Source organism: Vigna angularis, chromosome 1, assembly GCF_016808095.1.
Source record: "Vigna angularis cultivar LongXiaoDou No.4 chromosome 1, ASM1680809v1, whole genome shotgun sequence".
In the NCBI taxonomy this organism is placed as follows: domain Eukaryota; kingdom Viridiplantae; phylum Streptophyta; class Magnoliopsida; order Fabales; family Fabaceae; genus Vigna; species Vigna angularis.
The window spans coordinates 24988390-25014568 of record NC_068970.1 but is presented as its reverse complement, the minus strand read 5'-3'; the positions used below and the strand labels follow the sequence as shown (position 1 = coordinate 25014568).

The 26179-nt window shown below is 34.3% G+C and overlaps 3 protein-coding genes across 7 annotated transcripts; 1 reads left to right on the top strand and 2 right to left on the bottom strand.

Annotated features, from left to right (window-relative positions):
- Window positions 1-625: 625 nt before the first annotated feature.
- On the top strand, window positions 626-2229 carry LOC108337539 (E3 ubiquitin-protein ligase Os04g0590900). Its single transcript, XM_017574096.2, has one exon. The coding sequence runs from the start codon at window positions 1051-1053 to the stop codon at window positions 2107-2109; it is 1059 nt and encodes a 352-aa protein (XP_017429585.1). The 5' UTR covers window positions 626-1050; the 3' UTR covers window positions 2110-2229.
- A 12436-nt stretch (window positions 2230-14665) lies between these two features.
- Window positions 14666-16808, bottom strand: LOC108331377 (transcription factor bHLH71). Its single transcript, XM_017566027.2, has 3 exons — window positions 16056-16808; window positions 15192-15602; window positions 14666-15040 (listed from the first exon to the last, which is right to left on the bottom strand). Exons 1-3 carry the CDS (start codon window positions 16446-16448, stop codon window positions 14942-14944), a joined length of 903 nt encoding a protein of 300 aa, XP_017421516.1. The 5' UTR covers window positions 16449-16808; the 3' UTR covers window positions 14666-14941.
- A 1398-nt stretch (window positions 16809-18206) lies between these two features.
- LOC108323902 (uncharacterized protein At4g17910) lies at window positions 18207-25867 on the bottom strand. 5 transcript variants are annotated; one of them, XM_017556722.2, is made up of 16 exons: window positions 25702-25867; window positions 25549-25612; window positions 25420-25465; window positions 24789-24910; window positions 24540-24613; window positions 24334-24409; window positions 24162-24251; window positions 23411-23484; window positions 23005-23092; window positions 22387-22513; window positions 22203-22307; window positions 21953-22079; window positions 19058-19109; window positions 18925-18969; window positions 18524-18622; window positions 18207-18434 (listed from the first exon to the last, which is right to left on the bottom strand). In XM_017556722.2, exons 1-16 carry the CDS (start codon window positions 25755-25757, stop codon window positions 18282-18284), a joined length of 1398 nt encoding a protein of 465 aa, XP_017412211.1. In that variant the 5' UTR covers window positions 25758-25867; the 3' UTR covers window positions 18207-18281. The 5 variants fall into 5 exon arrangements, with proteins under 5 accessions (XP_017412211.1, XP_017412220.1, XP_017412229.1 ...); XM_017556731.2 differs by having other exon boundaries at window positions 22203-22299; window positions 22391-22513; XM_017556740.2 differs by lacking the exon at window positions 25702-25867 and adding an exon at window positions 25035-25105.
- Between the last annotated feature and the right edge of the window lie 312 nt (window positions 25868-26179).

The following is a 26179-nucleotide window of genomic DNA, read 5'->3' as shown; positions in this document are numbered from 1 at the left end:
GTGTAACACAAGGTTTGGTTTATTGTTATCTATGTCTTTTAGAGGATAGGGGTACCGTTGAACAGTTACATATTTTAAAATTGGAATATTTCCTTACAAAGAAGTTAAACTGAGGAGAAAGAATATCCATGCAAAGTAATAGGATGAATAGAGAAAGGACGAAGTGGAACACCATATCTTATTAAATAGAAAAAGTGAAATTGTTCCCAGAAAAATAGATTCGTTGCTACTTTTTGTGAAGTCTTTTTTAAAGAACACTGTGGTTTGCTTATATTCAAGTATAAGCAGCAAGTTCTGAAGACATCTTTCTGTTTTTTACATGGCTTATGCTTAATAGCCTGATAATGAAACAAGTAGAAAAATTTATAGCATAACCCCACTTCCATGCAGGTACAACTAACTTGGCGGCCAAATTATCTCCTCCCATAGCTGTAGGCATTAATGAATTCTTCTTAATCTATTAGGATTTTCCTTCTCAATTCATCAAGAATTTAAATCTCATTCAATTCGACGGAAATATAGGACAAAAAGAAAAATCAAAAAGCATTGATCATTTTAATAAATTCCCAACCAACATCACCATCCGTACTTGTCTCTCTTGGTCAAAAAAAAGGAAGCTATGAACAGCAAAAGAAAAAGAAAAGTTAAAGTCTTCCAAGCAGAGGTCCAATTTTCTTTGTCGTTCCCTTGCTTTCCATCCAAAAGCATTTGGCCTCTTATTCACGTTTTCTCTTGTCTTGAAGGAGACGTGAGTTCTGCCAAGTCTCTTCTTTCCCTTTCTCTAGCACTCATAAGCATTTCCCTTTATTTTGCTTCTATTCATTGTTTTGACAAAACTTTTTCCACCATTAATTTTACTTCCTTATAATGTGCAATATTCAAGTCTCTTCTGCTTACTCCTATGTTATTTAGTCCTCAGAGCTGTTAAACTGTCAATAGCATCTTTCTCTTGTCAGAAAATGAAAACACACTAGATAGAGAGACAGAAAACCATGATTCCTAGATAATTGATGAGTTAGTATATACTATATAGTGTGTGTGTGTGTGTCCATGGCCGCTGTTGGCAACCCCAGAACGTGGATTCCATATATGAACAGCAAAGACTGTTCTCAAGGGTTTTGCAGCTTGTACTGTCCACAGTGGTGTTACATAGTGTATCCACCTCCACCACCCTTTGAGTACCCTGATGATGATTCAAGCCCAAATTTCTCCCCTCTTGTCATTGCAATCATTGGTATTTTGGCCACTGCTTTTCTTCTGGTCAGTTACTACACTCTCATATCCAAGTACTGTGGCCCCAGAGAATCTTCACGGAGAGACCCAAATGACGACTTGCAAGCCACTCACAATCCCCCTCTCCACGAACCATGGAACGCTTCAACCGCTGGTCTTGACGAGGCTCTAATCAAATCAATTGCAGTTTTCAAGTACAAGAAAGGGGATGCAGGTTCTGTTGAAGTCACCAATTGTTCGGTTTGTCTCAGCGAGTTTGAAGACGACGAAAGTGTTAGACTTTTGCCAAAGTGCAGCCACGTTTTCCATGTTCCTTGCATCGACCCTTGGCTCAAGTCTCACTCCAGCTGCCCCTTGTGTCGTGCTGCCATATTCACTTTCAACGCTTCTGTTCCTCGGGCTCACACCCCAGAAGAAGAAGGTGTCCCTTCTTCAAGGAATGAAACTTCTTCTGAGAATGAAAGTGTTGGAGTGGTGGTGATGTTGGAAGAAGAAAGCATACACCATTCTAGGGCTTATCCAAAGCCTGCATTGCGTGCTTTCAGTGACTTGAGTAGCTTTCAGGGCAGGCACAGAGTGGTTGAGATAAGAGATGAAGTTTGTGAATCCCTTGGTAGGTCAGTGTCCATGGACCATTCGTTTCCAAGTGGAGTTTCTGTTGATGTTTTGCGAATGCATGAAGAGGAAGATTCCCAAATGGAAGGGTGTTGTTCTTCTAGTGAAGCTGGTCCATCAAAGAGATCACGCGGAGAGAGGTACAAAACAAGGGTGTTGCATTGTGTTTTGAGTCCAATTTCAATGAAGAGATCGTTTTCCAGTGACAGATTCTCAGTTGGTAAAAGTAGCAGAGCAAGACAGGGAACTATACCCATCTGAGAATTTCCTTTCTGTAAGATCATATTCATCAAGTTTTTGCATCTCAGATGTATTAAAAGCATCCTCTTTTGTATCACATTATCCTTCTCATGTGCCACATCATGTACTCTCTTAGAACAACACCATTGTCACAGTTATGTCGCAACATAAATCTCAAAAAGGCTAAAATAACAATTCAATAACTTTTCCTAAGACAAATTAATAACAATTTATATAATTAACACTTATTTCATATTCTCATTAAGCACATGTCATCCATACATAACCAATTCAAGTGTATATCCATTTCATATTAGAAAAGAACATGAAATTAAACTAATAGAGAGGAGATGAATTGATTCTGATTTCAAAAGATTTATCCTTTATTAAGTTTTTTTTTAAAATCTATTTTAATTAGAAAACTTAATGCAATTGATTTTGGAATCAATATTGATAAAGATGGACAATAAACAAGATAAAAAGATAGCAAAAGAGAAAGATAAAAAATTATACTTGTTTAAATTACAACTGATCCTATGTTCAATCTCAACTCTTCAACTTGAATAATTTGAATCTACTATTTTTATATGTTTATGCAACCACTCATCGCAAGCAAAATATAAACAAGACAACAAACAACACAATATCAACTCTTGAATACAACCAAAAGGATATGTTCTACCTTTGAATCACATCAAGAGGAAACCAGCCAAATCAACTCTTTAACACTTAAAGAAGATATAAATTGGAAACACTCAAACAACTCACTGAAAGTCAAGCGATGATCAAGACTTTAAGCAAAAGGAAAGCTTGCACGCAATTGAGATGGACTGTATTGCAATACGAACCCCCTCCAAAACAAAGCCTATAAATTAGAAGAACTTAATGGAAAGTTAATCACCAAGGTCACCTCAAGACAAACCTCAAAAGAAAATAAGTTCAAGGACAAACGTCCACTTATAGAGCGCTTAAGACAACACAAAGAAAAACATCCAAGAGTGGTTTGCAGCTAGTGGTGCCACAACTATAATCACATGTTGTATAAACTTTGTAGAAAGTAACCATAAAGAAAGAAAGTTGAAACAAAGAAAGTTCAAGGACGAAAAGACTTGTAAGAGCGAAGAAGATAACAAGTGTGAGAGAGGTTTTCTTCCCTAGGCTTCTCTTGCGGATACATAAGAACAAACATCCACTATCAGAAAGTCTGCCTAAGATGGCAACACAGATAAACCTTACTCCGACAACACATGTTAAACACACATTTTAGAAAATATTTCTCAACCAAGAGAGGGGGGGGGGGGGGGGGGTGTAAATTGGTTATATGGAAATCTTGAAATCTTTTCGTTGACAAAGAAGTTTACTTACTAAATATTTATAAGAGATGAGAAAAGAAATGCACACAAGATTTATATTGGTTTGATTAAAAAATGAACCTCTAGTCTTCTTTCAAACAACCTGAGTTTGGAAGGTTTCTTTTTCACTAAAATTTTCAAAGATTACAAAATTATAAGTCCTTCTTGATAATCCTAACCTCTATACAACTTAGCACAACTTTAGATATAAGGTTTCACACGCTTACATATAAACAAATTACCTATATAGTACAACAGTTGTACACACTAGTTAATGCAACAAGAAAAGGGAAAGTTTACACCTGGATTGTAAATTTTACAGTTTGAGATTCTTTCAAGTAGAACGCCATCATCTTGACACACTATTGGAGAATCTTACAAATACTTAGCACATTCTCTTCTTTTTGGAAACATTTATTTTCAAAAGTAAGTATCTATAAATTTTGGATGATTTAGAACAGAGTGGGGGCTTTGTATATATAAGAGGCACCCAGTTGAGAAATCATCTTAATCGGTTAATGGTAGTTTAGGAATAGATGGTGAAATGTTGTTTATGTTTTAATCGATTATATAAGTGCAATAATCGATTAGTATAATCAGTGATGGTTTTAATATGATTTTACTTGATGCTTGGACTTTGACTGAACTTGTTGCTTTGGAGAGACGTTGTTTCTTGTGGGTGACCGCTTGGTCTTTATCTAGGTGACCTTGGAAGAGCTTGGTCATCATAAAAAACCTGATCTTGAATCTGGAAGCTCCCCTTTTCAAAAACACACACGAGCCAACCTAAGACAGTGGCATAAAGTCAAGCCTACAAACACAACACTTGCGTTATTTAGATAATAACATAATCCCATAAACGTAGGACCCGAATTACTTAGACAGTAATACAAGTCTGCAAACGTAGTACCCGAGTTACCTAGACGATAGAACAAGTAAAGCCCACAAACATGACACCCAAGTTACTTAAATAATAACAAAAGCCCACAAACATGACACTCAAGTTACTTAGATAGTAACTAAACCCGTAAATGTGGAACCTGAGTTACCTAGACAGTATCATAAGTCCACAAACGTGGCACCTAATTTACCTAGACAGTATAATAAGTTAAGCCTACAAACGTGACACCCGAGTTGTCTAGACGATAACATAAGCCTACAAATGTGGCATCCAAGTTACTTAAACAGTAACAAAAACCCACAAATGCGACACCTGAGTTACCTAGATGGTAACAAAAACTCACAAACGTGGCACCTAAGTTACCTAGACGGTAACACAAGTTAAGCTTAGAAATGTGACACTCAAGCCTACCTAGACAATATCATAAGTTAAGCCAATTAAGGTGGCACCTTAGCTTACCTAGACGATAAAATTAGTTAAGCCCACTCAAGCGGGACCTAAGTTTGACTAAGTCGGCAACACTCACAAAGTTTGCCTAAGTCGACAACACAAAGCTTGCTCAAATAACAGACATCAAATCCTACCCAATCAATCTTTTAAAGTGCTCAAGACAATATTCACGGTCAAAGACAACCACCCACAACTCAGCCATACGATCAATCCACCTGCAAAGTCAAAGATGATCGCATACAATCTGGCCAAACGACGAATCTACCTGCAAAGTCAAAGACGACCACAAATAGTCCAGTTTAACAACCCATCCAATTGCAAACATAAAGCTAGATACAACTTGGCCAAATGGTCAATTATAGTAGCAACAAACATTTCCTTTATACTAATCAAACCTCCGAGCTTGAGGGACTTAAGATACTAAGTGACATGACTCAACCACATTCATTTAATATTATTGACCTAAAGTATTTAAATAATATTCTAAGATATATTTCTTGGTACAATTATCATATATTAACAGAATATATAACTAAATCTCAATAGTTTGATTATGTTATAATATCTTTTAATACCATATATCAACAAAATATATGGTTAACCAGGTACAATATTTCATTATTGTTATTATTATGCTAATTTAGCATATAAACCATAAGTAGTTATATTTGTTTATATTATTTGATATTCTTTTGATATTATCATTTTTTAAAACAAAAAAACTCTATAATTACACATAGTAGTTTACCAATAAATACACACACAATTCTCTCATACTCTATCTTTACTAAAAAAGATCCAAACTTTTAAATGTATTAAGACCATTATATTTTATTAGTCAACTTTATAAAGTGATTTAATTAAGTAAATATTGTTAAGGATATATTTGTCATGAAAAATATATTGTATACAACAATAATTTTAATTTGATAATTTTAATTTGTTGAAGAGATCAAGTTATAATTATTGAAACTAAAGAAAAGTAACCGTCAGAGGTTACATAAGGGTTCATTGTCCCCGTATGTGAGCATACCTATCATTCTAGTTTATTTTCATTAAAAGAGAAAATACATAGGAAACTTAAGTTGCTCTAGAGAGTGAATATCATATATCAATTCAGGTTACTTATTAATTATTAATTATTTCATGTTTAATCTTTCAAATAGACTTCCGTTGTACTGTTCTAAGGAATATTACTCTTAATTATTGATACCGCTTCATAAGTTCTAAGATAACTAATTTCTTATTTGTAGTATATATTTTGACCATTTTTAACCAATTTCTTTAATTGTCAATGTTGTTAGACGGTGAAAAAGTTGTAGAACATATATACATTGAAGAGGGTAAGTATTGTCTCACTTGTTTAAGGTTTGGTTTGATTGATGATTTAATGTTTATGGTTTGAGGTTTAAAGTTTAAAATTGTATAGGAACCAAAAGAGAAAAATTATATCTTGTTTTGTTTGACTCAATTTGAACTTAATAAGTTTCAAATCAAACTAAACAAATTTAATGCGGCTTGCATTGTTTTTTCAGTTTTGAATTTGTAATTCTCAATTTGTCCTTCTAGGGGTATAATCAATTTTTCTATTTTCACACTAAACAAATATTTGAAGGTAGCAAGATACTTTTGTGTCACAGATTTAGAGAATAAAAAAAACATAAAGAAGTTTAATTATATTTGGATAAAAGATTTCATAATTTCTAAAACATTTAAATAAATTTATTGAACTTAATTTTTTTTTCCTTTAAATAAAATATTTCAATTACCATCAAATACAAAAAAAAAATTAGTTAAATTTCAAACACTTGATAGTAATTAAAAGAGTATTAGTACTTGTGATATTTTTAGTCAATCTTGTTTGATGTTATGTTTTAGTCAAAGTTCATAAAGAATTTTTTTACTAACTAAACTTGTTTCTTGATCTATGTGGGCCACTCTCTCTCTCTATATATATATATTTATATATATATATATATTTATATATATATATATATATATATATTTATATTTATATTTAAATTAAACGACAATTATTTTATCTTGAAATTGATTTAGATAATTTTTATTAGAGCTGTCAAAACGAGTAACCTGTCTCGACCTGGTCCGGCCCACCACGTGTTGGTTACTTAGTGAGCCAATCCAATCCGGCTCACTTATTAGCGAGTTGAAAAAATTTGAACCCGGCCCGACCCACTACGGGTTGATGGGTTAAACGGGTTGGCTCACTAGCTCACTTAATTACAAGTTTGTTTTAAAATAAAAGAATTATAATTTTTTTTAATTCAAATCTAAATAAATTTCACTTTAAAATGATGTTAAACTTCAAAGACAATTGAAAATAAATAAAAATATATCATACAATCGAAGCGTAATTTAAAAACAAACACAAAAGGTGAACAAATAAGTTTTTAATATTGATAAATTTTGTATCACTTATCCATTTATAATATTAGAGTCTTGAATAGATAAATCTATAATATTTTTTCCTCTTGAAACGTCTTCTTTTTTATCCACATCTACAATATAATAAAAAAATTCTAACTAATAATATTGAAACACAAAATAATAAATAATTAAATTAAATTAGGTGGGTTGGTGAGCCAATCCGGCTCACCACGGGTTCAACCCGGTGAGCCGGGTTCTAAGTGAGCCGGGTTGAAAACTAATCCACATAAAATTTACATTTTTTTTCAAACCCAACCTAGCTCAAACCCGTGATGGCCCAGATTGGCTCGCGAGTTACAACCCATTTTGACAACAATCATTTTTAGAGTCATTCTCCCTACACCTCACTAAGTTCATCCTGCACCTCTTAATTTTTTTTAATTCCAACTGTACCCATAACTCTACCTCTGTCACTGTCAGTGAGCATATTTTGGTTTTCTAAAAAAGTTGACCCATCCACTAATAAAATTGAAAGTTTCCTCTGTCGCATCTCACCTGAAACCTACACCACTGGAGTCTTTCTTCTTTCTCCTCTCTGCGGTCCTCCCCTCCTCCCTGCTTTTTCACAAATTTTTGAACGTATTGAGTGGTCTTCCTTCCCCCTCTTCCCTCGTTTGTTCAGTGTTTCGTGTTGGTGTCGTGGTTAACTGTCCTCTCTCAACCGTTCGGCCTTACATTGGCCTCAACTTCTTGGCCTCTCGTGGCCTCATCCGCCCGGTCATACCTTGACCTCTCAGGTCTTTCTTAAACATGTCCTCAGAGGTATTCGACCAACCATTTGGCCTCAAGTGTTGAACCTCAACCGTCTGACTCAACCCGGCTTCCTGTGGCCTCATGTTCATCGACAACCATTCGACCATACCACAAACGAATCTCGGTTAACCTCACAGAAGGTCGGTGACCGTGGATCTTCACAGGTATTATAAGGGTTCAACCGTTCGGTCATACCTCAAAGGAATCCCGGTCGGCCACACTGAAGGTCGGCGACCGTGGATTTGCATAGAAGGAACTCCGACCGACCCCATCAAAATTTAATGATTGTCGATCTCCACGTCATGTCACTTTAACAAGATCAGTAGCCTATCCAACTCGGCCGACAAGGGCACGACCCGGTTTTGTCTTCCAACCACTCATCATAATCAAACAAACAAAGAGTGCATAGAGACGAAAGCCAACTAGAGAACCCGTCCTTTCCAGGAAGGTCATGTACAGAACCCCTTCGCAGATTAACATCATGCTCGGGCTTGGCGAGCTTGTGTACCATACGGTCTCCCGACACCACCAGACTAGGTCGTCCTCAGACCAGGCCGGCCGATCATCCAGGACGATCAACCACCAAGCCGGCCGATCATCCAGGATGATCAACCACCAGGCAACCATCCAGGCCGGCCACCCAGGCCGACCACATGGTTAAATTATAAACGATAATAACTCATTAAAACCCTAATGCATATTAAGGTGTGATTGGGTCGTCATTAGGCCAACGAAAGGTAAAAGCCCATCACAACTAGTATAAATAAAGGTCTCAGGTATGACTTTAAGATCATGATGCACAATATATGCATTACTTGCTGTGCCAACCGCTCGGTTACATTACTAACTTGAGCGTCGAAGTGCCTTTGACAGGTATCCGTCCACCCAGCTTGGACAAGGAGAAGGGAGAACAGACAACGTAACTTGAAGGACGAAAGACAACCAGGAGTGCTGAGCAGCGAACATCCGGTCTTCAAGACAACCTGAAGTGCTAAGCAGCGAACGTCCGGTCTTCAAGACAACCTGAAGTGCTAAGTAGCGAACGTTCGGTCTTCAACACAACTAGGAGTGCTTTGAGCAGGGTCTATCCGATCTTCAAGTCAACTTGAAGTGCTTTGAGTAAGTGACTTCAATCCTGTACCCGAAACATTTCCCAACCATTCAAGATTCAAGAAAAGAAATATTTAATTAAATATTATATTAATTTTCAAATAAAAAATTAAGATAGTTCATAATACCTAAAATTTTTGAATATCTAAGAAAATTTTAGTAAATTTTTCTTTTATTTCGAGACTTTTTCACATAATACAATTAAGATAATTTAGAACTAACAAAAAATTAATATATGCATATATTTATAAGTGAGACCAATTCAAAGTTTAAACCAACATCCAAATAATTTCACTAGTTAACTACCAAAAGTCATATATTAATTTAATGATTTTAAATTTCTAACATAATTAAACTTATTAAATCATATTTCTAATGGAAAAGGTGAAAAAAAATATGAGAAAAAGTTAAGTTTAAATTTGTTCACTATCGTTCCGTATGAGATTAAAGAATGATATAAAAATAACTTAATCTAGCCTAATAACAACTCAATAAAAAAATATTTTAAATTTCAATCAAGCTTTAAACATATTATGTTGGACCAATCAACTTTATTATATTAATAGTAATTAATTAAATCTTAATACTAGTTAATATTTATTCTGTAAATAGTAAGATAATTATAATTATAATAAACAAAATATACATGCTTCCATAGAGAATTGATATTAATGAAAAAAGGGCTTCGAATCTTTGACAGATGGTGGAAGAAGAGGACGTGGCACGAGGATAAGATGCCATGTGAGATCAACAACTTTAAGAAAGAAAGACAGACGTTCGTATAGAGAAAAGAAAGAAGAAAATGACCATATACATTTTCTTTTGCATCTAAACCTAGTTACAGACAATATCAACTATAGCTAAATTTAATGTAACATGTATTTTTACTCACTTATGCAATATGTAGCAAATTTATTTATTAAAAAGTCAGCATATTATTTACTGTGATAGTTAAATGATTATCTTATGATTTATGTTTCCACGTTTCCGCATATGTAAAAATAAAATTAATCTAACATCTATATATTGAATCCATTTAACAGAGAACTTTGTCTCTATGTCTGTATAAATTCAGAGATAACAAAATATTTGAATGATTGGTGATGGCAGAATTACAATTATGTCCCACACCGCTTTCATTATTACCTTAGCTCGTGGAACATGTTTTCCTTCAGCCATCCACCTTTTCTCATGTTAATTTTTTTTTTCAGAAAAACATAGCATGTATAAGGTAAAATCTTGTTCTAAACTTTAGTATTATAAAAGGTATATAATATAATTATGTAGATTACACTATTTTAAATAATTTGTATATCAAAATACTCATTCCTTACATGTGGGTGGGTAACAAAAGAGGTAAGTTTCGAACTTACAAATTCAAAATTCTTTTCACTATTGAGAAATTTTTTCCCCATTAGTTAATAAAAATCTTAAGCCTTATTTGGTTTTTTTTTCATATATTTTGACTTTGTGAATGTTAGAGTGTGGGTTTACAAAATGGGTCTGTCTATTTGACCAACATTGTGAGAATGTGTTACTATATGTAGATAAGTTTTCATTTTTTATAAATAGATGTCTCCCTTCTATTTCAAAACATACATCCACTTACTCTCCCCTCCCTTCATTCTGAGAATGTGTTGGACCACTTTCATTTTTATATTAGTCCGTGCCTAATAAATTTATATTCATACGAGTATCATTATCTAATTCTTGAAAAAAAAAACTAATTGTTGATATTATTATTTAATTTTATGAAATGATATCAACTTGGGTTTTTATATTATAGGAAAATGAGCCATTTTTTCCCTCGAGAAAGCACAAATAAAAGAATATGCTGCACCTTCTGTAAACATAATTTATTCCTGTAAACTAACATTATGTTATGAAAAACAATGTTATTCAACCCATAAATACATTCATAGTATTGAAGAAGTAACCTCAACCAATAATTTTAATCGTACATTAACATATAATAATAATAATAATTTTTATTTTTTTAAAATATGTTAAAATTATAAACAATCATTCTTTTATAGACATATCTAATTAAGCATATCATAAATAATTTCAAGAAAAATAATTTTTTGAAGTTGACTTTTAACTCAAACCAAAATTATATATAGAAAAAAAGAAACATTATATTATGTCTGTTGCAGGTTTAAAATGATTACAGATACTAATTTGTATACTTTCGAACTAAAATGTTGTATTTTTGTTGTATTTTTTTTTCTTTTTCTTTCGCATGTCATTTTTCTTATTTTGAATCCAATTTTTATTTTTTAAAGCTTAACTTAATATTAACCTTGAGTTTTTATTTATGATGAGAATTTCTATGTCCTCACCTAGAACAAAGGAAATACAACATTAAGAAAGATGATAACACAATACCCCATAATATAGTTTAACTAAAGTTAGCTACACAATTTTAAGGTTCCTATAATCCACTATTGCCTATTTTGTTCAAAAGAATTCAAATAGCTTACTAGGATAGGAGTATACATATAGAAATCATAATAAAGAAGTGAGTATATATTATATTATTTAATAAAAAATGCTCACTTCAATGTCTAATGAAAGGTGATATTAATACAACTTTAATTAAATATAAATTTAGTTCAATCAATAAGAACTTTTAGGTAGGAAATCACGCCTAATACTAAAATTATTGACAACATCTATTTATTGTAATTTTTATGATATAATATATGGAATTGAACAAGTTGAAAAGCTGTGTTTGTGCAAAAATTAGCATTCTTTTCTCTCCCAATTCATTCTCTGGTTTTTTCAGTCTCAATTTCTTCTTCTTTCTTTCCCTACACGTCTCAATTGAATTATAAAATATGTGATATTATAAAATATATATCATACTAGAATTATAACTTATAGTTTTAGAAAAATTAATTTATGTGTTAATTTTTGAGGATTCAAATGATATATTGATTGTTATAGTGTGGTTCATTGATCTAGTGATTGAGAGTTTATACACTTTGAATCCGATTTTAGTTTGTAACAAATTCTTAATTTAGGGCAAAACAAATGATAATTTTTCCAAGGTAGAAGAAATTGTTATATTTTATATTATTAAGGAATTAAATGTTGCTAAAACTCTTTGACAGTAGTTAAAGTAATGCCACCTAGCTCCCCCAATACTAGGTTATTCAAACCCTTTCAAACCCACCATCTATTATGCTTCATATACTTACCATATTTTGATCATGAATATTATTAACCACTTAAAAAGAAAATAATTAGAAACAAAAGTATACTGTTAATCAATGCTTTTTTTTTTGTGTGACAGGAAAACTATTAAACACGCAGAGACCATCTTTTTTTTTTCAATCACTCATATTAAATTATAATAAAAATCTAAAATTTAAACACTAAATTTTTAAGGTGAAAAAGTTTAGCATACTAACTATTGAGAAATTAAAAGACACATCGAGATAGTTGTATGAGGGAGGTTGTTTATCATACTAAAATAAATATAAAACAAAATTACATGAACAAATTTGAAATTATAAATATTTCAATGAAAAAAAACAGAAAAACATATTCATTTCTGTATTATTATATTTATTAGTTACTTCAATAAATATTTTTACATTTGATGGGGAAGTCTAACCATCATCAATTTTTAAGCATGAAATAGTTTGATCTATCCTTTAAGTTCTTGAGTGCTTTGTTTTAGCTAAATTTACTAAAGGTTGACTATGACATCCAACTTGGATAAACCAAACACTCTTTGAGTCCAATTGGTCCCACAAGGACCATTCTTTCTGCATTACTACTCTACTTTTCAGTTGTTTCTTATTACTTTGTCTCTCTTTGTCATCATACTTTTATTCTTATCTCTCTTTTCTGTAATATTATATAAAAGAAGAAGCACCAACTAACATTTGAATCGAAATTAATTAATATAAATAATAAAATTATTAATATTTTATAATAATTACATTCTGAATTATATAAAAAGTAGTAACATTTTACTAGTGAATAAAAAATAATAGGAAGAAAAGCATTGAGTGACACAAGGTGGTGTAGAGTTGCAGCCTTGAAAGGCGTCCCCCACAGCAGAGGGCACAGAGATGTGTGTATAGATAGATAGAGCAAAGGGTAATTCAATTGAATTTGTTTTAGGGATCTTCCATGCATGTCCATTTCTCTGATTCTTGCTTTCACTAACGGACACAATCTCTTAATGAGGATATTGATCTATCGATCACACACAACCAAACAAAACTGTAACCTTTTTCATACCAACTATTTGATCCAACCCTTTTCATTCACAACAACATCACAAACCCCAAGGTCATGAAAATGACACATACAATGAAATTTACTTACTATCTACTATGCTTTCGCAATGGAGACCACTACTTCATATCAACCACCTCGGACAATGTTTTCCTTTATACTGTTTTCTACCACATTCCTTCTGGTTTTTTCCATTTCCATTAACTTGCACTCAATTCCCATGTTAATGCATCATAATCTGGCAAAAGCACAAAATTGTGCAATTTTAACTTCCAAATTAATAAAATGATGTAATTTTGTAATGGTATCAATTTGATAAAATTTCATTATTGAGTTCTTTGTAATTTTAATTAAAGTAATATCGGTTTGGAACGATTTGAATGTATATTGTGATTGAAGTGATATCAATTTGATATAATTATAATATAATTTCAGTCCATCCTACTTTTTTTTTAATTATAATTGAAGTCATACTAATTTAATATAATTTTAGTATATAAACTGAAGTCTACAGTTTTAGTTATAATATTTTTTTTTAATTTTAATTAAAATAGTACTAATTTATTAGGATGTCACATGAGTTCAAAATGATACGAGATCATTTTAAAGACAAAATTGCACATTTTAATGCTTTTAGCTCATAATCCAATTGGCTGACAGTCTATGTTTTTTTTTTTACTTAAGAAAAGTTACTGGAGGGGAGAAGCTCTTCCTTGTGAACAGTCAGAAAGTATTGTTGATGATTAAATTTTATATTGAGAAAACTAATCAGAAGCAAGATATCAGGTCAACCATTTATCTTTTATTATCTTGATTATGAATGTTCGGAAGTAATGTTTGTAACGAGGGTAACCACGAACCCCACTTGCTTGCAAGTTGGAACCTCACGTAAATCCAAAATGGTTGTCTTTAAAACTAACCTCACATACATTTTCATTGTATTATCTGGTTGCAAATATGACACCATAAGTCTTCCTGGTTCACTATCTCACATCCATAACTGAAAAAAGAACAAAATTTATAAATGTAGCCACGGCACCAACATGGGCTAATTTTGTTTTCTTTTACCTTCCCCTTATATAGGATAGACTCTTCTTTAAGTGTGTTAACACTCAAATGCATTTTCGCCCAAACAAGTATTAATCTACGACTGTGCGTGATTGTTCTAAAGAAGAAGCATGATGGTGAAAGTTTGGCTTGTGTTTGCCTAGAATAATTTGGTAAAGCATTCAAATGTATTCATTGATCAAGCCTTGTTTCTTAGTAACATAAAAGACGTCTCAAAAATAAACAATACAATTTTATGTCATGAAGATGAACTGTATCAACATTTTTTTCATTAGTCTGTCGATATTTTTTGGAAATTATTCTCGAACAAGTCTTACTTGAAGCAACCTAAAAAACCATCCTCTACTGCAACTATGTTTTAACATGAACACATAAGTTGACATCAAACAAACAAAAACAAAAACTACAGCCATCAGCATATATTCCTTCCCTATCTCTCTCTCTCTCTCTCTCTTGAGGTGGGTAGAGGGGTGATTTGGTCGTTTCACTAAAATCTCGTGCCCCCATATGAACCTGATCAACAGCAAAGCAAAGCCTCATCTTCAATTCTTGCAAGCAAATGATGAACTGCCGATGCAATACCATCTACTGAACCAAGCTGGAATCCTTCTTCAACCTTCATAAAAGAAAAATGCTAATATTTTAGCTAAGCAATCTGAAACTTTCAGAACTTTATACAAGACATCATAATTTTATAAGTGAAAGAATATGGAGTTGAGGAAGGTGGAAAATGGAACACAGTACTGAATGAATAGTTAATGCCATACCTTAGCACTGATGGAATAGAAGACCAAAGGGTCTATGGTGGTGACATTAAGATGTAGGACGGTGAGGTAGAGAGTTTGTAAACCAGATACTAACTTGGTTAGCTGGCCGGGACTTTTCCTAGTGAGAATTCGAAGATTTGCATGGGTCTCGATTAAAGTGACCTCGATATCAGCTATGGCAGCTTTGGTCTTGGATGTGTATTTGTTAGGACTCTGGGACCATGTGTACTGAGGATACAAAAAAAATTGTGCAAAAGGGGGTTGCATGAGTTTGGAAATGGCAGTATTTTCATTGGTTTGCACCACTTCTTCCTGTAAAAGTTGCAGCTTTCTTGCTTCCAGTGTTTGCAGGAGGTGCTCCAGCTCCTTCACAAACTCTATGGCACCACCCACTATAGAGGCCTGGTCACCCTAAAACATAAAATTTGTATCTTGAAAAAGTTAGTTGCATAGCAGGACTTTAATTTATACTTAGAGTACATGGAGTGGCCTAAGTATTACTGCAAAAAATGTTATATTTCAAAGTTTCAAGTATTTGGCAGCACTGGTAGCGGATTACAATTTAGGCTTAGTATTGCTTCTTTTGATTCACCTTACAATGAGAAGTCAAAAAAGCAGTGTAGAGAACATTATCTTTGATTCTGCATAGTTATACCACCTCAGATATAAAGTTTAGAATATTGGCTTTAGTTTAGCTTTGTCCTGCTTAGCATTATCGCTAAAAGAGAATCTCCCCATCTCTACTATAATAAGACCATAACATAGTAGTGATTTTGAGAAAAATCCCAACTACATTTGTAATGAGAAAGAAAGAGGAACTAGATAGAGACTGAAAAAGAAAAAAACAAGAAAGGAAAAACAAACCCTCTGGACGTAGGATTCAGGCATGAGTGAACGAAGTACAGCAAGATGCTCATTCATCTGCTTTCGGCGGTTTCTTTCCACTGTAATGTGAGTGATTCTTTGTGTCTCGGCCTCTTCCTTGTTTTTGCAAACCCTTGGCTTTCTTCTCCTCTTCTTCCTACCTTGCACCCCCACCACATTCTGCTTCCTGCCGATGGCTTCTAGCTCACTGGCTTGGCGCTTTCGGCTCCTCATTGAGCTATCATCTAATGAGGGGTCGTGTTCCTGACAGTTCACAAAACTTTCCAAGAAACTAGCCTCCGAAGAGTCATGGCTGTTAAATGGAGTTGCAGAGATAGTGTCGTAGACAATGAAGTTGGAAAACTCATTGGATGGAAGAGTTTCTAAAGCCATTATTATTCTCTATTCAACTGGAACTTGTCTAAACTTCCCTACTAGCTGAGAAAACTAAGTCACTACCACAGCTTTCATGAGTTTCTCATAGACATGACAGCCATATATAGAAAATCTCACTAACTTGGTTGATGCAGTTTGAGTCACAGAGGAAGAGGAAGCTGAAAGTTAAAAATAGGAGAATGAGTTAATTTAGATTAGAGGATACGCAGCACGTGAGAAGGGCAGAAAAGGTCTTATGCTTTTCAGGAATCAGAAAGGTGTAGTAAAAGGAAACAGGCTCCTCACACATCCATGCTTTGGTTTCCTTCCCAATTTCATAGATGCTGTCAAAGACTGGCACAGCTTATGCCAATGAAGAGTAGAGTGGGGGACCCAAATCTATATAGAAATAAGCATAAAAACAACAGAACAAGCTGTGCAATAGCTACCCATCACATTCAAATCTGTGTTGGGCTTTGCAGGAAATGAATGGCTCACGCACCCAAGATTCCTATATAAATAATTTAGACATAGACTATGCATGTATTTGACAATCCTCCGGTACAACATTCTACATGTCAAAGCCATGTCAACATTGTGTTGTAGACCAAAATCTTATGGTACATATTATTATTCCGGGTTACGTAGAGATACCGATTAAAAATTATCTAAAATAGTTGTGTTATTACATCTTCATCATTATATTCTACAAAATTATTCCTTACTTCAAAAACCGTGTCATCTATCAATTAATTCTATTGATGAAAATGGTATTTTGTATCACTTAATTTCTTATAAAGAAAACATATTCCGTTATTACTTGTATTGTACAAGGGGGCTACACCGTGATGCCATACTGTACACAAAAAGTGAGAATGTCCAGGACCACCAGAAACTTGGCAAGGAATATTTTTCATGTCGCCCCTCTTTCAAATACTCGAATTATAAACATGTAGATGCAAGTGCATAAAACTAAGCACGGCTTAGCACATAGAAGTTTATACTTTATGACAATTACCACAATATTAATTTCCTTGTGAGCATAGTGTACACCTTGTGAGCATAGTGTACACCTCGATGTGCATGTTTTTGTAAAGATCAGAACTTTAGTCATATGTGCTGATGAGGACGCATGTTTTTGTAAAGATCAGAACTTTAGCCATATGTGCTGGTGAGGACACGCGAAAGGACAGAGGTCGAGCTAGAGCGTGGTCCAAGTTGTCAGACTCTGCTGCATTAACCATGTGACTGTAAGCTACCCTTCTCGAAAAAGTACATCTGCAGGTCCACATCACATAGGCTACATTCAAATCCCCAGAAGTCAGTTTCAACCTTTCTTTTTCCATTGTATATACTGCCTAGAAAGATTTATGCATCAATTTACCACACTATTTCACTGTGCAATCATGTATGAAAACTACCAAGGGCTTGCCAAATCAAGATGCATGAAAATGAAGCATGGGAACACAAAAGCATCGAAGTGTGAGTTGTAGGTTGCATTTGCTCAGTGGTCAATTGTTATCCATGCTGAGATACCATACAATTGCATGTGCAGGGAAATGGCTATCCTTTTTTCGGGTCAACGAAATGACTTTCCGTAAGTGCCATAAAGATCAGCTTTGTCCAGTCTACGTCATCTCTAGAGTACATATGCATTCCTAAATCTTAAGCTTATTAACCCAGACCGAGTTCAACGGCAGTAGAATTTTCATAATGTATCCCTTTACAAATAAACCACAACTGCCATGTGATCTTTGTAAAATAATCAATAGATGGTTAAAAGAAAGAATTCTTATTTGAAAATAGATGATAACACTAATAGAACAGTGTACGGCGTAGCAATAGACTGCTTCACCAAAATTTTAGTTTAATACCAAAATAATCTACTATACCAATTACAATTGACAAAATATAAGCATAGACCAACAAGATAATAAGGGCCTTGATTGATGACGCAGACAGGGTATCGACTGACAAGTTTACCAACCCCGTGAGAATATTTGCCTGCACAAAATTGTCCAGAAAAATTATAACTGACGATGTCTAGAGAGAGAAAACATAATGTTTGTAAGGAAGGAATATCTTGTTTTCACCAGTAGAAATGTAGCCAGTAAGTTCCGACTGAATGCTTCTTCAAGTATCGAAGTTTTCCTTCCAGGAACAAGATCAGCCAGCATTAGAACTGATAACAACTGAAAAAATGGGCAAGATTAAATAGCCAAATCAAATATCAGATTTCAGATTAGAAAATACAATGTCAACTGTAACTCAAAAATACTTCGCTGTGGAATTAGAAATTGAGACACCATAAACTGCATTTGATATGTTGGACTTAGAAATTTAATTGCTCAAATAAATTTTATACACACTACCAACCAAGATAGAATCTAAAAAGTTTTAAAATGTAGCAACTTCAATACAAACTACAAAGTCAATATGACCCATCTTATTATGTTAACACCGATCCATAGAATAGAACTCAAGTGAGAATGACCTGTAGATTGTCAGCCAATATCATAGTAACATATGCAAGGTTGCACTGCACAAAAATATCAACAGTTAGTTTCAATCACTGATGCTAAAGAATGTTCCCTCTAATTAAGAAACTGGAATATAGCCAGACATACTGTTCTCCGTGAAACTCTTTCGACATGTCTGTCCAGTAGTACAGTTAATAACCTGCCACCAACATCATGATAAATGGATAAGCTCAAAGACATAGACAGGATACTTGAGATTAAAAACTGATAAAAATATATTCTTGAGGGCTTAACAGATCCCTCATTATCTTCTATATATATTGAAAAAGCAAGAGTACATGGAACACCAAGAGTCTGCACTAGACCTCTAGGTACAGAACTAGGTACTACTCATTACTGGTCTAGCAGACTAGCCTTAATGATGATATGTAAAAGTAATTATTCTAACACTCCCCCTCAAGCTGGAGCATACAGATTGTATGTACCAAGCTTGGAACAAATAAACTCAATCCAAGGTTCCCTTAATGACTTGGTCAACACATCTGCAAGTTGGTCATTTGATCCAACAAACTCGGTACATATTTCTTTTGACAATAACTTTTCCCAAACAAAATGACAATCAATTTCTATATGTTTAGTTCTCTCGTGAAACACTGGATTTGATGCAATGTGAAGAGCAGCTTAGTTATCACAATACATCTTCATACTCTGGATGTCACAGAAGCTAAGCTCTTGAAGGAACTACTTCACCCATATAAGTTCACATTTTAGTGACGCCATTGCCCTATATTCAGCTTCAGCTGTTGATCGAGCCACTACATTCTGTTTCTTACTTTTCCATGAGATAATGTTTCCTCCAAGGAAAACACAATATCCAGTAGTAGATCGTCTATCAATAGGAGAACCTGCCCAATCGGCATCACAATATCCTGATACTTGAAGGCTTCCTTTTTCTTCATATAACAACCTTTTTGCCAGGGGGAAGTGACACAAGCTCTCAAGTATTACTGTGGTCAAGAGCCTGCATTTCTGCAATCATGGCTTGTCGCCATCTAGGATGATCAAGTGCTTCTTTCACATTTTTGAGTATAACCACAGAAGACACTAAGGATAAAAGGGAATAAAAGGAGGGCAACAGTCTGTGATAGCTAACAAAATTATAAATGGGATGAGGGTTTCGAGTGGAACAAGTACCTTTTCTGAGAGCAATGGGCCAACCAAAATCATTTTCACCAGGAGACGTGGCAGGAGGCGGTGAGGGAGAAGAATCTGAAGGAGGAGATCCACCATTTTCTGGAAGAGGACTACCCATCGGGGTACTGTGGCGGAAAATATCAATATGTGGAGAGGAAGGTTTGGGAGGACCTTGAGCATGACTTGGATTGACTGAGACATTGGAGATATTGGACTGAACCACTGGAAGAGGAAGGACCTGTTGGAGGATATGAACATCTTGAACAAATGGAGAGAAGAAAGGTGTTTGTTCAAAGAATGTAACATTGGCAGACATGTAGTACTTCTTGGTTTCAGAGGAGTAACACCGGTACCCTTTTTGAAGCCGAGAATAGCCTAAAAAGACACATTTGATCGCACGAGCGGAGAGCTTGTCTAGCCCTGGAGACATGTCGTGAACAAAACAGACACAACCAAAAACTCGAGGAGGGGTGTGAAAGAGAGGATCATTAGGAAAGAGAATGGAGAAAGGGACTTTATTATTGAGAGAGGAGGAGGGCATCCTATTAATAAGAAAACATGTAGTTAAGATGGCATCCCCCAGTGATGAACAGGAATATGGGCACCAAGCAAAAGGGTACGAGCAGTTTCAACCAAGTGTCTATTTTTTCTTTCAACTATACCATTTTGGTGGGGTGTATGAGGACAAGTGGACTGATGCAAAATACCATGGGAGCTAAGGATTGCAGAAAAAGTGGAGGAGAAATCCTCTTTAGCATTATCACTTCTTAAGATTTTAATTACTTGACCAAATTGGTTCTTGATTTCATTCAAAAAGGATGTGAAGATGGGTAACAATTCAGAGCGATCTTTCATTAGATAAACCCAAGTACATCTAGAATACTCATCAATAAATGTAACAAAATACCTAAAACCAAAAGAAGAGATGTGACTAGGTCCCCAGACATCAGAATGAATAATAGAAAAACTAGAATTACAGATTGATTGAGACCTTTTAGGAAAGATAGATCTAATATGTTTTCCTAGTTGACAAGACTCACATTCTAAAGTCTGAAGACCACTAAGTTTAGGACACATCTTTTTTAACTTTGACAAGTGAGGATGGCCAAATCGGTCATGTAACACTTTAGGGTGAAGAGCTGCAACACAGGATACACGTGGACGAGATCCAAAATGGTATAAACCTCCAGCTTCATATCCTTCTCCAATTTGTCTCCCCGAGCCACGCTCCTGTATAACAAAAGATTTTGAATCAAAAGTTATTGAACAATGTAACATTTTGGTTAAGTGACATGAGCGTAGAGGAGAATCGGACTCCGGCACCGGTGGGGTTGGTCGTCGCGTGAAGAGACGAACCAGATCCAGTGGTCACCAGACGGAACAGTGACGGCAGATGGCGGACAATGGCGGACAGATGTGAGATGGCAGAGAACCAAGTTGACGAGCTTTAAACTGCAGTTGACAGCTGCAGGTAGGGACAAGACAACCGCGGACAACAGCAAAGGGCACCGGACAGATGCGAACAGCAATGACAATGCTGGTAGACAATCCAGGACAGGAACCAGAGCAGTACCAACTTGAGATTAAAAACTGATAAAAATATATTCTTGAGGGCTTAACAGATCCCTCTCATTATCTTCTATATATATTGAAAAAGCAAGAGTACATGGAACACCAAGAGTCTGCACTAGACCTCTAGGTACAAAACTAGATACTACTCGTTACTGGTCTAGCAGACTAGCCTTAATGATGATATGTAACAGTAATTATTCTAACAAGGATAAACACGTTTTAGATCAAAACAAGATTGCTTAGTGCAAGATAAACAAGTTTTGGATCAAGCTTTACCAGAACAGAATGGAGAGAGCCCAAACTCTCATCCGTACCCATCTGCTACTTCTAAATCCAGAGGAATGGCTTCCAAAGATAAGAGAGTTTCCTAAATAAACACCCAGAAGGTACATACCCCAGTATCCTGGAGACAAAATAAATATTGCTTAACCAACTTTTATATATAAAAAATAAAACGGATAGAAGTACTAGTAAAAAAACGATAGCCTTAGAATCAAGACTGAACAATGTAGGGTGCAATTCTCACCAAATATGCTAAAAATCCCCTCCTTGTTTTGACTTAAAATATCCACTCCTCTTTCATCAGAAAGTAAGTAATGGTTTAAACCTTGCACCAAGCAGAACTGGTATCCTTGGAAACAAAAAATAAACTAGATAAGAAAATCAGATTTCAAAGACAAGGCGTAAGAATAATACAAATAAAAATGTACCTACTAGTAGAAGTGAACCAATAACTCCACAATATTGAGGAGCAATGTTAATAAAAGAAGAAAGGATTGACACAGCAGTAAGTGTGAAGAAGAAATTCCAATGCACACCATATTCACCCACATGTACCTATAAAAAGGAAAATTGATCACTTGCTTCCTAGAGAATGTCTTCCCTCTTGGATTAGAAAATTATTACTTACAAAAACAATCATGAAGACCAAAATACTATTACTGTCTACCTTAAGAAATTAGATTCTATATATAGGTAAAAGCACATACAAATACCAGTAGTAATTTTAATTAAAAATCTGAGGAAATGAAATCATCCTGCATAGTGCAATCAACATTAAATTTCATTCAGATGTCAGGTTTTCAGAAAAAAACTGTACTACCCCAGCATTCCACGACATTCATAGTTTTCTTGCTTATGGGCTAACAAAAACCCCAGGTTTGACATAAGTCATATACTGTCCAAAAGATTATTATCTGTAATCTTCATTTCAAGCACAAAAACATATAGGTGACTAGCCTTGTTAAAGCTTCAAGTGCAGTATGTTTATGCAAGAGTTAATCCATTTGAGTTGCCACATATCAAAGAATCCCAATGAAAAATCCCACCTGATAATCCACACCAGTTGTTGTAACAAGACGGAGAAATCCTAAGATGATCAGTGGACTAGATGAAACTACTGCAGTCTTCCAGCTTCTGTAGTATGAGAAAAGATGACATAATCAGGGGAATACAGAGTGCCGTTCCATATATCTGAGCAAGAATATTTAAAAAGACGGTAGCATAGTTTTAAGAGATTGTAAGCAAGGTTCATTTTATTCACATTGCTTCAATCATTATTTGGATTGTCAGAGAAGTTCTATAAGTCATTCAAGTAAAACATCTCATAGGCTATCACACCAAAAACACTTTTACATCTTACATACAAAAATTAATTCCCAAGAGGTCATTTGGTGAGTTATGAATAATACTAAAGCCTTGAGATATTAGATAGGGTAGCAATAGATCACTCACACAGATGCGATATTCCGTGCTTGCCGAGAAACTAGTGAATTTGCTAAGACAAATGCTCCAACTCCAAGATCCATCTGGAATGCAAAAGTAATCTCAAATCATAACAGAGAAATCAAATTATTGAAGTGTTAGAAATATCGTGAAACAAAAAATTAGGTGTATAAGTAAAGATGATGTTAGGTTTCTCCCTAACTGCTTTAGCAGTTAGGCTATTAATTCTTCCTCCTTCTCTCATACACTCTCCACTCCTTAACAGATGACAATAAAATAAATAACTGAACTGAGAGAGAGAGAGAGAGCAAGAGAGAGATCAAAATTTATAACATAATGTAATCCAGATGAAAATTAATTTATATATTGAATAAAAAGGCCCTTTTTATCCAACTCCATACCCACACAAACTTTGAATCTACTCTAGCCATAAATCACCCAAGTGATAAGTAATACAGTAACATATTACCATTATAAGGGAGGAAAAGAAATCCTCCTTAATTGAACAAAGTACAAATAATTTTTTTGAATGATGTTCTCTATAAGAACTTATAGGAGAAGAAAATAAAAGGATCAAATAAATTGGTTTCTCCAATAAGCTAAACTCAACTTATGTACTTCAGCTTTTGAAGAAGCGCGAGAAGTGTTGGGCTAGGAAGTATAAGAATCATATTAAATGAAATATCTTTTCCTGTATTCTTATTGTAAAACATTTGTTTCATTCTCATAGATTCGTATCAGAATTGCAGAAAAATCATACCAAACTTGTTCCATAGGTTTCAGTCTTTGCATATCTTCTAGGAAATATTTTGAAGTCAACAGCCAAGATGCACAAGATTGTTATAATCATCTGCCAAAATAGCTTTCATCAACGCGAAAACAAATAAAAAATAAGAACAACGGGATAAAGAATTCTATATGGCACTTCATACCACAAGAACCCTGTAAGAAGTGACATATGCCCGAAGAGAATTGGGCTCTCCTTCAAAAGAAGATGAACCTCCAGACCTGCAGTTATGTGTACAGAATCCGCCATTATCTACTGTGGTTCATTTGAAACTTTCAGTCTTAATTTTCTGTTTCATAAAAAAAAATTCATATCCCTTAAGAAATTACCCATACAAGATTGCAAAATTACCTCTTGATTGCAATATATAGTAACGTCAAGATAGTCAACGAACATGCAATGATATAGGTCCAGTTTGCAAGTACCTATTGGCAAGTTCATTGCAGTAATTACAAAATAACCAATGAGGGGAACTTGCACAAAAGGTTTGTTACTACAGATTAGCTACACATAAACAAGCTGTCACAACTTTCAAGCCACTAGTTTTCAACTTTTTGGCAAAACATCATATGCTATTGCTGCTAGGGAGGGAGCACTTACAGTGAAGAATAAGAGCATAGGAACAACAATAACAAGAAAGTCCAGAGATAATGTGCCGAAGTATGATTTGAAATTCCTTTTACCGGAAGGTGCATCATCATTTTTCTTCTTCAGGGAAGCACCTATAATTAGTAAAAAAGGAAAAAGAAAATCAAGCAATTGGTATGAATATAACAACGAACTTGCATTGAAACAAACAACAGAAACATAGATAGGAGATTATGAAAACATAAGGATATATAATACCATTTGGGTCCTTAAAAGGTGTATACCACTGTAAAATTGGTCCTTGAAGCTAAGAAAATTCAATATAAGTCCTGAAATTTATAGACATAAAAGTCCATAAACTAAACATATCTTAACATTATACTTGGCTTTTCTAATTCTGGACTAAAGTGCTTGGCAGATTAATTGTACTTTAAGAGACTTAGTTTAATTTTCATATTTTCAAATACTAATGAGACAGCCTTATACACTAAAAGTAATCCATGTTCTGTCCCCAAAACATAAAGATAAGAGAAAGAGTCACACGGAATTAAAACGAAATATTGCAATTGAGCATAGCTAAAATGTTGTGTCAGAGAATAGACAAATTTAAAAATTTAAAATTGAAGTGTTGTAAGGGACTGACCAGTAATGGAAATGGAGGAGATGGAGTGACGAATAAGAACCAGAACCTGTAATGGGAACACAAAAACAACCACGACTGCATCACATAGAAGCTGGTATGAATGGGCATGCAAATGGCAGAGTCACTCACCGGAATAGTCACTGTAAGTGCCACGATTTCGGGCATAGAGGATCCGGTCAAGTTGCTAACAAATCTGCGAAATTGAGACAAAGGAAATACAAGATCAGAGGTTAAAAATCGAGGACTATTGTTACAATTGAGAAAGGTAAAGAAAAGATTAACTGTTCTTTGAGATGCTTATTGGGGTTGAAGGACGGTTTAGTCAGAGGAAGATCCATTGATGAAATTCGACCAGAGAAGCACACAAACTGAGAATGGAACTGTAGAACAGTACTCACACTACACTACCTTCCCCTCAAAGACCCATTCTTTCTCCCGTGTCTTTTCAACCCGGTGAATTTGTTTTTTAAATTTTTTTGGTGGATGTAATCAATTCAATTAAAAATAATAATTTCAAAATTTAAAGAATAAAATAAGAAAATGATTTGGATCAATAAAGATAAAAGAGATAATGAAATACATATTAGAAACATTTATAAAGCTGTCTAAAAAATAATTATCTTTATTAATAATTGTAGATATATTAAAACTAATTTTATTTATTTTATTATTTTCAATCCTTATACTTATTGATTAAAAATTATAAATAAAATTGTATAATTAAGAATTATAATAATTTGAGCATCACATTTGGGTTTTA